Genomic DNA, 13,412 nt, shown 5'->3' on the forward strand with positions numbered 1-13,412 from the left:
AAGTTCGATAATTTAAGCATACATGCGTGTTTAAAATTTTCCATTTGGTTCTCTCGTTTAGGTACGGTGAGCCAAAATTAACCGGCGCGATACTAAACACAACCCATTAACATTGCAAATTAATTGATACATACTTAATATTTAGAATTTTCTTACCCTTATCAACATTTTCATCACTATAAAATCTGCCAGAACTCCTTACAAATTTACCAAACTCCTTGCCAGCATGTTTACTATATATCCATAAATTCTCCCAAGTATCTTCAAGAAATAAATATGTACATCAGCAAATGTGTGTAATTACATACTAGGAAYATTACCATCTTTAAAATTATCTTCTAAATAAATTTCAGACTTAACAATCTCAAATGTAAATAATAATATGGGTAATATTTTGATTATCCACGAATCCATTCTTTATGATATATATCGACCACTGTTTCAAGCCACTAAGTTAAAATTAGAGTAACACCTGAAACGACTGCCTAGTATAGATTAATGCCGGTAAAACTAAACACTCATCTTACCTCTTTCATACACGGTTTCCACAGATGAGAAAAAGAATCAGGAAATTTAAGATATAAAAACAGATGGTGTCTTCTGATTGGTCATATTTCAGCCAATAAAAGGAATACAGCTCAAATAACTCGTCAATAAACAGAGCTGCCAGAAAGCAAATTCGATAAAACCAACGTTATTGGTTACGGGGCATCTCGACAGGATAAAATCTATATTTTACTAAGTGTATTGCCGTGCCTATTGCCTGTGGAGACTCCACATTGCTTATTGCTTACAATATATAGAATACCAATTAGATTGCTATATATTGTAAGCAATAAGCTGTCACTTCAGCAGTTTGACGGCGCAGTTTTCATTTCAATGAAAATTTCGAAGAGGCAACATATCCCATTTGCACATATGCCGACGGCATTTTTATTTCGGTAATATGAAATTTAGAAAAGCGAGTATTAAGATGGTTGTGTTATGTTATAAAAATAAAGTACATTTTCAAAATAATATTATACCAAAAAATTAATATTTAGCTTAATAATTAATTTATGGAAAAATTATGCAGATTGGGTTGGGAATGACCGAAGTCTCAAATTCAATAAACTTATGCAAGCATAAATAAAAACTTCTTTGCTCATTTCAAATTTAATATTTTAATTGGTATATTTATGTCACAATTATAATATAATAGTCCAAAAATATGAATTCTTATTTCTTCTTATTCCAGAAATACGTTTGTGGAAAAACGGATCTAACAAATGGGATCGTATTTTCCTCATAAAAAGTACATCAGCTATCTACCCGACGGCATTTCGCAAGAGTTCAAAGCATGCGCTACATCAGCTCGAACCTACCTACCCTACGCCTTTGCGCAAATGATTATGTCAAGATAACAAATGCCCACATACAGATTTGGCAATGGCAATAGCAATAGATTTGACAGCAAGACCTAGATTTTATCCTGTCGAGATGCCCCGTTAACAAAACCGTCTTGGCTATTGGCAACCCTGATAAGTGGATATCCTTAAGGTAGCCATACACGAYTTATATGTGCTTTCGATTGATAATAGTTGTAACTAAATAAAAACGGCAGCGGATAAATTCCTATCAAAAATTCCTCATTCTTATAGGCGCCTTCCTAAAAGGGGCCGTGGAAACGCGGAGCGTTGGAAAAAACGAATTTTACAGCACTATAAGAAGTAAATTGCTGGCGAAAACGATAAATTGTAATTATTAAGAAGAAAATTTGCAGCAAAACAAGAAAGAAATTAAAATCTTTATGAATGTATATTTCGCCTCGGTGTTTAATGTTTGCAGCAATCTATATAACTACTATTTAAATACAGGGTTTGTCCGGAAAGTTTTGGGATTGAGTTGATTTAAAAAATTTTATTGAACCAATCGATACAATTCTTTAAAAACATTCAAAATAGGCTCCTTCTGCGTCGATGCAGCACTGCTAGTACAATTTCCAAGCATTGAATTCGTCACGGAAGGTATTCTCCTGAATAGCCTTGAGAGCTGAGGTGCATGCTGCTTGGATCCCCTCTGTCGTCTCAAAATGCTTGCCTCTCGTCGGCCTTCTCAGGCAAGAATACTCAAAATCTATGACTCATCATATACTTTCAAATTTTCTTGGCACACTTCCACTCACTATTATTTCTGGTCGTCAGTTACAATGTCTTGAACCACAAATTTTAATACATTTAACATCTGGGAAATTAAAAGAATACTTAGTCGACGGTCTGAGTTCAAAACTTTGCGCACACGAGTCACATCATCGTTGTTTGTCGAAATCGCAGGTCTCCCAGCATGTTCTTCATCAGCGACTTCTTGCCGGCCCTCCAAAAAGGCCTGGTGCCACCGAAACACACCACATCTTGCTAAAGCAACATTTGGGTAAGCCTGCTTGATCATATCAGACGTCTCTATCGCAGATTTACCGAATTGGCTCTTTTCGTGGTTGTGATTGGTAGTGGGGAAAAGGACAGCTCAAATGGTTCCACACAAAATATTAAATAAAAAACAAAATGCTTCTTATAATAAATCTATTTTTAATATAAATAATAAAAATGGAAACACACTTACCACGTCTGGATCGGTTGAGCTTTCGCCAAAGAAGCGAGAGCGCAACTTTTTTCCAATTATTATTTGGTTGCGTTCGAATTAAAACTTCGAAGAAGAGATTGCTCTGCTGATACAGACAAGGCAAAAGAAATTGGGCGGGGCGGGATCAACACTCCGCCCGCCTTGCAGTGTTACTGCAAATACAGTTTACAGTGAATTATTTAAACTAACGTGCGATGGGCTCCTGTACTTCCYCTCCCACGTCTTCTTTGCAGGTGGGCGGCCTATGAGACGAATCGAGTCTGGTTCGGTCATTGCCAAGCCGCCAATTTGCATCAAAGTCACSACATTCCKAGGTCGGCGAGACGACTCGACTCTAACTCGATCCTGGGTAGATGGTTAATGTGAGAGGCGTTGGCAGCCAGTGCACTTTATTGAGCCGATATTATACGACGCCGGATATTATGCTATATATTCTAGWGTCGTATTTTGGGCGATGAGTTGTCTCGCTGCCGCTGGTTGTAACCCTAGCAAAATGAGCCAGAAGTATACGTCCGCTCCCAAAATTACCTCGATTGGCGCTGGCTTGTGGAACGCGTTGTCTGCCAGTCTTAGATTCTGAAAGTGTTAAAATGTGTGGTCTTCCAGAGATCTTACTGGCGTCGGTGGTAATGGACGACGTTGTTTTTGGGTAAATATTTAATCGCAAATTCGGCAGTCTCCACGTGCATTTGTACGCAGTCGTGTATATCTCATAAAGCTCATCGTTCCATCGAATGCGATATTCGCCGTGGCCAACGCGCAAAGGACTATACATCTTTCGCAGAACTTTTTTTATCGAAAACTCGCAACGTCAACTCATCAATTGTTGCCATCGTCCAAGCCTCTGCACCATATAGCAGGACGGGAATTATAAGTGGCTTATAGAGTTTGGTTTTCATTCGTCGAGAGAGGACTTTGCTCTCAATTGCCGACTCAGTTCGAAGTAGCACATGGTGGCAAGAGTTATCCTGCTTTGGCTTTCCAGGCTGACATTGTTTGTGGTGTTTACTCTGGTTTCAAGAAAACGAAATTATCTACGAATTCAAAGTTATGACTGTCAACAGTGCCGTGAGAGCCAAGTCGCGAGTGCGACGACTGTTTGATTGATGACAGGAGATATTTCGTCTTGCCCTCGTTCACTGTCACACCCATCTGCTTTGCTTCCTTGTTGATGCGAATGATATCAATATCATCGTCATAAGCCAGCAGCTGTACATCCTTATAAAACATTGTACCTGCGTGATTAAGTTCTGCCGCTCGAATTATTTTCTTCAGAAGCAGGTTGAAGAAATTGAACGATAGGGAGTCGGCTTGTCTGAAACATCGTTGGGTTTGATGGATGGTTGCTCAAGGTCATKTTACACAGCCGTATTAGTTTTGCGGGGATACTAAATACAGACATCGTGGCATGGAGGCAGCTCCTTTTCGTGCTGTCGAAAGAAGCTTTGAAATCAACGAAGAGATAGTGAGTCTCGATTCTCCTTTAACGGGTCTTTTCCAAGATATGGAACATGGTGAATATCTGCCCGGTTGTTGATTTTCAAGGTCTGAAGYCCCACTGATAAGGTCAAACCAGTTTGTTGACGGTGGGCTTTAATCTTTCACACAATACGCTCGATAGAACGAGGTGGCTTATCGCACGGTAGTTGGCGCAAATTGTGGGGTCTCCTTTTTTATGGATTGGGCATAGCCAACTTAAATTCTAATCGTTGGGCATGCTTTCGTCCAACCATATTTTACAAAAAAGCTGATGCATTCTCCTTATCACTTTTTCGCCGCCGTGGTTGAATAGCTAGGCCGGCAATCCATCGGCCCACGCCGCTTTGTAGTTGTTCAGGTGGGTAATTGCTATTCGAACTTCTTCATGGTCGGGCAATGGAACGTCTGCTCTATCGTCATCGATTGGTTAGAGATTATTAAGGTTTGAAAACTAACATTGATTGGGTGAAATGATAATCATTGTGATAGGAATACAAATTAAGCAACGTTGAGTTTGGATGTCCACCACCTGAACTCGTTGGTCCAACCCTGGATATATCCTGATGATCCTGCCTAGTCTCCATTCATTTAGAGGTACATTTTCATCACGAACTACCACTAGTTCGTTGACTTAGACGTTCTGTTGGGAATGTTTCCATTTCTTTCGTTTCTGAAGTTCCTTTAAGTATTTGGTCTTCCATCTCTGACAGAGTGCTGACTTAGAGCCTTTAATTTTTGCCATTGGTTTACTAATGATAGCGGGGTGTCAGTGATTTCTGGTTCTGGCAATGTATTTTGTGTTATTAATTTGGTGTGATTTTTTAGCTCTTCATTGGTTGCAATGCAAATGGATTACGCTACTTTGGCATTTATCTTCGTTTCTTCGGAGGGAACGGAACCTGTTAAAATCCACCCGAACACCGTACGTTGTGCAAAGAGGGAACCGAAGATTTTCGAGATCACCACATTTAATATGATTTCGGSTAGAGATCCGCTYCGATCAACAAGTAAACTTTTTGACTCGTATAGAAATTGTTATCCGCTAAGGGGATATTGGGTAACGTATTGACAATTGAAGGGTTTATTGGCCTGGATGGAAGCAGTCCAGTTAATTTTGGCAGTACCAACTCTTCCGCTCTAGTTTTAAACTTTTGTTGCGTGGGCGAGCTAATTGTGATCGAGCATACCGATTGAACTCGTCCGGACACGTTATTATTCAATCCTGAAACTAGGGCGCTGACCTTTCTGCTTTTCAGATTTAAGCGTTTATGTAGACTATTGCATACGACAGTTCCCGAGGGTTTAGATCCCGATTCAATCAGGGCACTGACATCGAATGTGCTCTCGTTGTGACATATGGTCACCATAGATTTGATACATACATTGGCCTTAAGAGAGGCCGTATGAGATCTCAGTAGTGTCTGTGCTGTCGGATATCTGAGCTATTTCCCACCCTGATCCCGATGATGATAAAGTGATGTCTCTATCATTTGGAACAATTAAAYAAACTTYTACAATTTTTGTCTTTATGAGAGTCCGATAAACAGTTTACGCAAACGTGGAGTTTTCTAACAGCATTTAACCGTGCATTACAAGTTTTGATTGAGATGAGCATAGTTTACATTTAATATTTTTTGTCTTGGCGTGATGGGAATTCATCCTTGACTGCAAGGTTGGTATCCGACCTTCACCATCAATCAACTTAATCTTGGGTGGAGTACCCTCGCCTTTGAGGTTTGATACTCTCTCTAGCGCTTTARCCCGTTTGGTTGGAAACTTGTCTGACTCAACCCATTATGGGATCTCTGAATCCGAATCCAGAGATTTTTCCCAAAGCGACAGTGTATAGTCCGGCAGTCGGATAATGCCATCCCAGCTGAATATACTGAATGCAGCTATTTATCTCCCGCTGTWAATTTCTGAGTTCGGTCTCAGATTTTTTGAAATGTGCGGAAGTTTGAACAATAAATTTAATTGTGTGTTGGCAAGCACTCGCTTTTTTTCATATCTACACAACAAACTATTCCAAGCCCAGGCGAATTCGTCATTCGTCAGAGGCGCTTTCGAAAGGATAACTTTCGCCTCACCTAGATTTTTGATTAGATGAAATAACTACTCCACTGGATTATTCCCATAAATGGCGGCTAATAAATCCCTAAATGAGGGCCATTGTAAAACATCGCCATGCAATATTTTGTTTCAACGGTTCAGGTTGAATCACTGTAGAATTGAATCGTGACGTGAATATCGTGGTAACAGCTTCAATATTTAAGCTTAATGTCGTCAATTGAGCTTGTGTCGGAAGGGTTCACCTTTGTGAAACGCAACTTGTATTCTGACTTTACCTCTGCCCATAGAGATTTCAGTTCAGCTAGTTGTACTCAAAGAGAGTAGGCACTTTGGTTGTTTGCTGTTAGAGCAAAAGACTCCTCAAACTCCAGTAGAGCGTCTGCTGCTCTCGTAAAGGCCTTGATGGATTCCATTGTGTTTGAAAATTGAACCGGAACTGCAAAAATGTTGTACAAAATCGGATCTAAAACTTTGAAATTAAAATTAAAAAAAAATATTTGCAAATATGTTGCAAAAAGTTCAAAAGTTACAGAACCAATCACGGACAAACTTTAAATTGAGTTGATGATAGGTAGTGCGTTGTTTCTTTGTACAGCGTGAATTTTTAAACGAACAAAAAAATTAATAAATTTAATAAAGCCTTTTCTTCGTTCAAATTTATTTTGAAAATGCTTGCTGGGCAATCGTCCCAATGCACTCGCACACCTAGTTTTCGACTATATACACAAAAAAAATTGATTTGTGCTTAGTTACTTTATTTAAACCAAAATACAAATACAAATAAAAATTCATAACCACTTATTTGATTTATATCAACTATTCACTTTCATTTTGGTTTATGGGGTTATTTTCGAACTATTGCGAATTCACTACTATACCGTTCTGTTTTTACTATCCTTCTGAGATGGCTGCTGCGCTGCTTTGCCTTTGCTGCTCTATCTATGCTACTTTGCGTTTGCTGTYTGCCTTTCGTGCAGTCGCTCGCTTCACTTGTTTCCTTTGTTGGTGTCACTCACTTCACCTGTTCTTATTTTTGGTGTCGCTCACTTCTCTTATTTTATTGTTTTTGTTTTACACTCGTTTAACTGCAGCTGTGTTATTGCTGCTTGCCTTTATTGCTATTCGAGCAATATATGGAAAGGCAGAGTTGAGCGACTAGACTCAAATCAACCACACGAATAAACAAAAACTCCTACAGAACACTCCAGACGATATTTGTGCGTCCGAGAAATTTATAATTTACAGTCGAATAATAGTATGTTTTATTGGTATATATAATATCTGTCTCTTATACACATCTAGATGTGTATAAGAGACAGATATATGGAAAGGCAGAGTTGAGCGACTAGACTCAAATCAACCACACGAATAAACAAAAACTCCTACAGAACACTCCAGACGATATTTGTGCGTCCGAGAAATTTATAATTTACAGTCGAATAATAGTATGTTTTATTGGTATATATAATATAATGTGAACTGATCCGTGAATTTGCGAGGTGTATTTATTGTTGTACTTAAATGAAGTACAATACTACCTGCAGTGTATGTTGATTTTGTGGGTAGAGTGCCAAAAATAAGTTTTGGTCTCCACTTCACACAGCACAATGGGTTTTGTACGTAACTTTATAGCTTGCAGAGTACAAGTTCAAAATATGTTTGGCTGTAACTTGCGTGTTGCTAAATCGGGCAAATCAATGCCCTTTCACTTTAAATAAAATCAACTTGTTACCTGTTATCTGGCTCGAAGGACCAATGATAATTTGGGTGGTGGAGCACGGTGCGGCTCGTTTCATGGCTGTGGTTGGCCGTGGGGAAACGGACGGAACAAATGATTCCACACAAAATATTTAATAAAAAACAAAATGTTTCTTATAATCACAATACATTGGCGCCTGCCATCGAGGAAAACTATTTTATTCTGGTTTTATTTTACTATTTTTGCCGCTTTTAACATGTCAATTGGAAAGGGAAGGACTACTCTCGGGTATAGCTGAACATTTATAATATATCATACTCCCTCAAAGTAAAATGTTAGAATTAGAAGTAGAAAATTTTGCCTCGTTTATTTACATTCACAGTGAAATTAAAGCAATTTTTGGGAAATCATCCTTGAGTTTTTTGTAAAAGCTTATAACAGATATTTTAAAAAATGGATTTCAACTGTGTTGAGGAATATGAACTTTTATTTATTACATCAATATTATTATACATGTTTAGTCTAAAAAAAACATGTTTAATAMATCTTTACAATATTAAACATAAGTTTTTATAGTTATTGTTATACATAGGTATATCCAAATATATTTATTTAAGAACATTTATTTATTATTTACGTATAAATACGTAATGTGCCCAAAAAAATAAGGTGGCATTTGAATTTAAACTGCGCGCGTCGAAGGATTTGGATAATTATTATATTTTAGGTTGGCAGTACTGTCAGTCACATTTATGTCAAATTTCATGTCAAAATACATATTCATTATTGTTTGAGATACGTGTCGTTTTGTGAGCTGCTGAAAGTGAGTTTTTCGTTCTTTGCGATGTTGAAATTTGTTTGTCAAGAATTTGCATTAAATGATCATTTCGCCAAAAACCCATATCGTTCCGCAACCACCGTATTGACCTGAACTGGCGCCGTGCGACTTCTGGCAGTTCACCAAGCTCAAAAGACCGCTCCGGGGACACCGTTTTTATACGATATTCAAACCGCAGCGTAGACGGAACTGAAGGCCATCCCGGAAAGTGACTACAACCAGTGTTTCGAAKATTGGAAAATCCGTTGGCATAATGTACTACATCTAGTGGGGATTACTTTGAAGGTAATGAAATTGATTTGGAAGAATAAATAAAGAATTTTCAAAATAAATACAATGTCACCTTATTTTTCCACATTATGTATTATTTTATTACTTTTTTCTTAAACCTACGTTCAGAATTGCTCGGTTCACCATTCTAAGCCAAAGACAACACTATTGTACTAAGTTTGAAATGAAAACTTTATATCGAAATAAAGACACAAATAGCTCATAAGTAATTATAATTAACATGGAAAGGATACATGTTTGAAAATGCTCAATCAATTTATCTACCATCTGGTGAAGTGGAATATTTTACATCACACAGGAAAGACTTTAGTCTTTTTCTTGGAAAATATTTCCTATTGTAGTCCTTATAGGMTTTAAAAAAAATGTTAAAATTTCTAACAATTAGGACATTTGAAGTTCTGCAATTAAAAGTCTGACAAAAAAGCTGAACTTCTGTAAAGAGCCAGAATATTATTGTAGTATCATTTAAACAAAACTGCCTCTAAACTTTGCGACCTGAATAAATTTTCTTTACAGCCCTTGGACCTAAAGTGCATGAAATACTATTTTTACAAATTTTACAATACCCCGCTCATTTCTGTTGCTTGTTTCGTACTATTTATCCTCAGCTCATTTTTAGGAGTAAATCCTGCTATATCTAACTCTCCAAGCTTCGTCTTCTTTACTGGGTTAGACACCGCTTACGCGGTTATCGCCGAATTTACAACAGCGAACCAGTCGTTTTTCCTTATTGCTGCTGGCGTCAATTGGATATTCCAAGTGTAGCCAGGTCGCTCTCTACCTCGTCCTCCCAATGGAGTGAAGGCTTCCTCTTCCTCTGCATCTTCCAGCGGGTATTGCATCGAATACTCTCAGAGCTGGAGTGTTTTCATCTATTAGAACAATATGACCTAGCCAGCTCTGCCCTATTCACAAAAGGGGAATTCACACATTACATTCAACATGCGCCAAATCTTGCAAAAGACTTGTGAAAAGAGGATCGACACACACCACCTCTTCCGCAGTCTCTTAATTCGATGAACTATGCCTATGTAGTCGTATATCTCGTATAGCTCATCGTTCCATCGACGGCGGTATTCGCTGTTGCCAATGGACCATAAAACTTTCGAAGACTGTTTGTTTGATGACTAAGTTCTGCAGCAACAGATTGAGGAAGTTTCACGATAGGTAGTTGTCTTGTTTGAAACTCGTTTGGTATCGACCTGTTCAAAGAGGTATTCTCCGATTCTAAAGAGTTTTTGGTACTACTCAATATCAGTTAATAAAGTCGTATTCGTTTTGCGAAGGTACCAAATTGAGAAATAGTAGCATAAGGCACTGGTAGTAAAAGCAGCTTTGAAATCGACGAAGAGGTGGTGTGTGTCGATCCTCTTTTCACAAGTCTTTTCCAAGATTTGGCGCATGGTGAGTATAATGTGTGAACTCCCCTTTTGTGAATAGGGCAGATCACACATAAATTCCAATCATCGGGCAGTTATTCACCGCCGTATTTGAATAGCTCGGCCTAAGTATAAAAAGTGAAACTTTTGGCAATGTTTTTAAAATCACCCTCTACCGTTTCCCATTCCGCCACCCTCCGATGGTTACAAATTTTATTTAATAATAATATATTAAATTAAAAAAGTTGATAAACGAAAAAAGGATTTTTTGAATAATATTCAACTAAATCAAAAACTGACTCTCACAAAATTGATTTACTTTTGCATCATAGTTTCTTTGAATGGTACATTCTGCAATGAAGAATCGCTAAAAAATGCTTTTAKCCCTGATTTGCTTAGCAAGCCCTGATTTGTAGCGATCCGTTAGTTCTTTCGTGTATGATGGAGTCGATACATCTTAACGTCCTTATAAGTTAACTCAGCAGATTCTTGTGAGAGCTTTCCAATTGCAAATGGTGCATATTGAATAACACCGGCGAGTGAATTAAAATTTTATGGACTGACGAAGGAAGATTTTAAATATATATGTATATAAGTAATATCATCGACTACTATTTGTGTGAAACGAATATTGTAATTTGCCAAATTTAGGGGTAGATTGAGTGGATTTTTAGCATAATGGGCTCTGTTGTTTTTATACCATTGATTGCCGATGGATTAAGATATTTATTTAAAAGAATTTTTTAGCGATTCTTCATTGTAGAATGTTTCAGTTATTAGTTGCCTATGGTACGTAGGGAAAACTATTTCGAATTTGTATGAATTTTTGAAATCTTCTGATATGAAAATTTGCTGTTTGAAGACGTTAATGGATGTTCAAATTAACTGAACAATAATACAGTCCGCTATCAGTTGACTGCATACAAAAATGCAGCAAATAAAAGAAAAATATGTAATAATAATATAATACAGAAAAATAACCCTTATGGTGGTTATTGTATTCTTCATCATATATTTTAAGTGCCTTAGTCACAAACACACACACATATACGTACTTACATAAACTAACAAATAGAAATGCAATAGATGCACACTAGCAAATGTATACAAATGCAAATGGTCTAATAATTAATTTAAAAACATAGGCTAAGAATTTTGTATAAAAGGAGTTGCTCAACAAAAATAAAATCGGATTTGAAATACAATCTCAACTGAAGATTTCTTTTAATTTTTATATTTTACTTCCCCCCACCAGTGGTAAGGGGTAAAAAAAAACACAAAAAGAGATATTTCAAGAAAAATAGCAGTGCTTATCACTCCGTCCCCCACCCGAAGTAAAGAATAAGTGACGCAGCGAAGCAATTAACTATAAACTAACATTTTTTGGTCCATTCGAGCCTCAATATTTTGAGCTCAAGCGACAATAAAACTCAACAATTGAGTATAATAAAGCCTTATACTGAGAATAAGGAACTGGATACGTAAGCCGTAATAGCAAAATACTATACGCAAAAATCCTTTAATTGCGATTCAATAACCTCTAACGGTCCCTTTGAAGAATAAAAACGCAATATTACAATAAAAAAAAGATGCTGTCAACAAGGGAATCAACAGAGGAAAGATCCTTGACAGCCAACTTGACATAGCGGAAAAAGTACATGCAAACATACAATAATGTAGCGGGCAAATCGATGAGAAAATCGAAAGTTGAAGAACTAAATAAATATGTTATTAAAGTACAAAAAGATTTTGACGCTAACCACGAAAAATTGATGGCGAATGGCATAGGTGAAGAGGCCTATTTTAAGTCAAACTCTTTTCACAACATAACAGAGCAAATTGAAGAAATGATTCAACAACTCAAACAAGCTCTTAAAGATGAAGTTGAATTTCCATTGTCAGAAAGAAAATAGAAACCTCAATCTGGCACATAAGAACAACAGCAAACTACGTCAGATAGGAAATTTGCTATTTTTAGAAGGAAAATTGAGAACCTTCGGAAGCAAATGGCGGACTTAAGTTTCGAAGTGGTTGTCAACACTGATCAAATAGCATATTTGGAAACGCTGTTTAATAACATATAAAACATGTACAGCAGCGATCTTTCAAAATAGTTTAATTTGGAAATTGAGGAAGCTTACGACGAAACAGTAACACAATATTTTAAAGAGCTCCCTCGTCTAAAATATTGCTTAAAAATTGAAGAGCCAAAAGTAGCATTTCGTCATAATTTGGAATTGGAAAAACTAAAAATTAAACAAAATTTCTATGGGGAAATAAAAAAATGGGCAAATTTTTTCAACGTGATCCAAGACATGGTACACAACAACGAACAAATATCTAGCTCTGAAAAAATGCTTCGTTTACGCCTTTGCTTGAAAGGTGAAGCTGCTCGTCTTATTCAACATTTGCAGATATCAGCCGATGATTACAAAGCAGCATGGCGTATCCTTCAAGAAAAGTATGACAACAAACGTATTTTGTTATTAAAAGCAGTAGAGGATAAACAACAATTGTACAAAAACAAAGCAAACCATATGTCTTTCAATGCAAGGCAGAAAAGTATGAAATGTACTTATTGCAAGATATTGGGTCATATAGTAACTGATTGCCGAAAATTTAAGAATATGTCTTTAGAAGAAAGACGTACATAAATATGCAAAAGATAAACAAATTTGCTACAGATGCCTCAACCATAATTGGTTCGAAAATTGTGATAATAATTTAAAATGCAAAATTTGCAAAAAAAAAAAAATCATAACGAACTTCTACACCCAAAGTCTGGGGATAGTAAAGCATCAATGTCTACAAAATCAACATCAACAATAGTAATTCTGGCCACAGCTCAGATAAAAGCGAAAGCGGCGAATGGCGAATATATATTGTTAAGAGCTCTAATTCACCAAGAGTCTCAAATAACATCAATATCTGAAGAAGCAGCACAGATATTAGGTGCACCAAGGACAAAAATCTAAACAAAACTCCATGGGCTGGTAAGTGTTGTGGGTGGCAAATCAAAATTCAAGGTTCAGGTACA

At 37.0% G+C, this 13,412-nt stretch overlaps 1 protein-coding gene across 1 annotated transcript in view; it reads right to left on the bottom strand.

Annotated features, from left to right (window-relative positions):
* LOC108972528 (calreticulin) overlaps nucleotides 1–625 on the bottom strand; it is a 6,288-nt gene extending 5,663 nt beyond the window's left edge. The window contains 3 exon segments of the mRNA XM_018939158.1: nucleotides 157–261; nucleotides 321–472; nucleotides 528–625. Coding sequence (XP_018794703.1) covers nucleotides 157–261; nucleotides 321–414 — 199 coding nt within the window. The 5' untranslated portion in view covers nucleotides 415–472; nucleotides 528–625.
* Nucleotides 626–13,412: the final 12,787 nt, after the last annotated feature.

Source organism: Bactrocera latifrons, unplaced genomic scaffold, assembly GCF_001853355.1.
Source record: "Bactrocera latifrons isolate USDA-ARS-PBARC rearing strain unplaced genomic scaffold, ASM185335v1 scaffold_400, whole genome shotgun sequence".
Taxonomy (NCBI): domain Eukaryota; kingdom Metazoa; phylum Arthropoda; class Insecta; order Diptera; family Tephritidae; genus Bactrocera; species Bactrocera latifrons.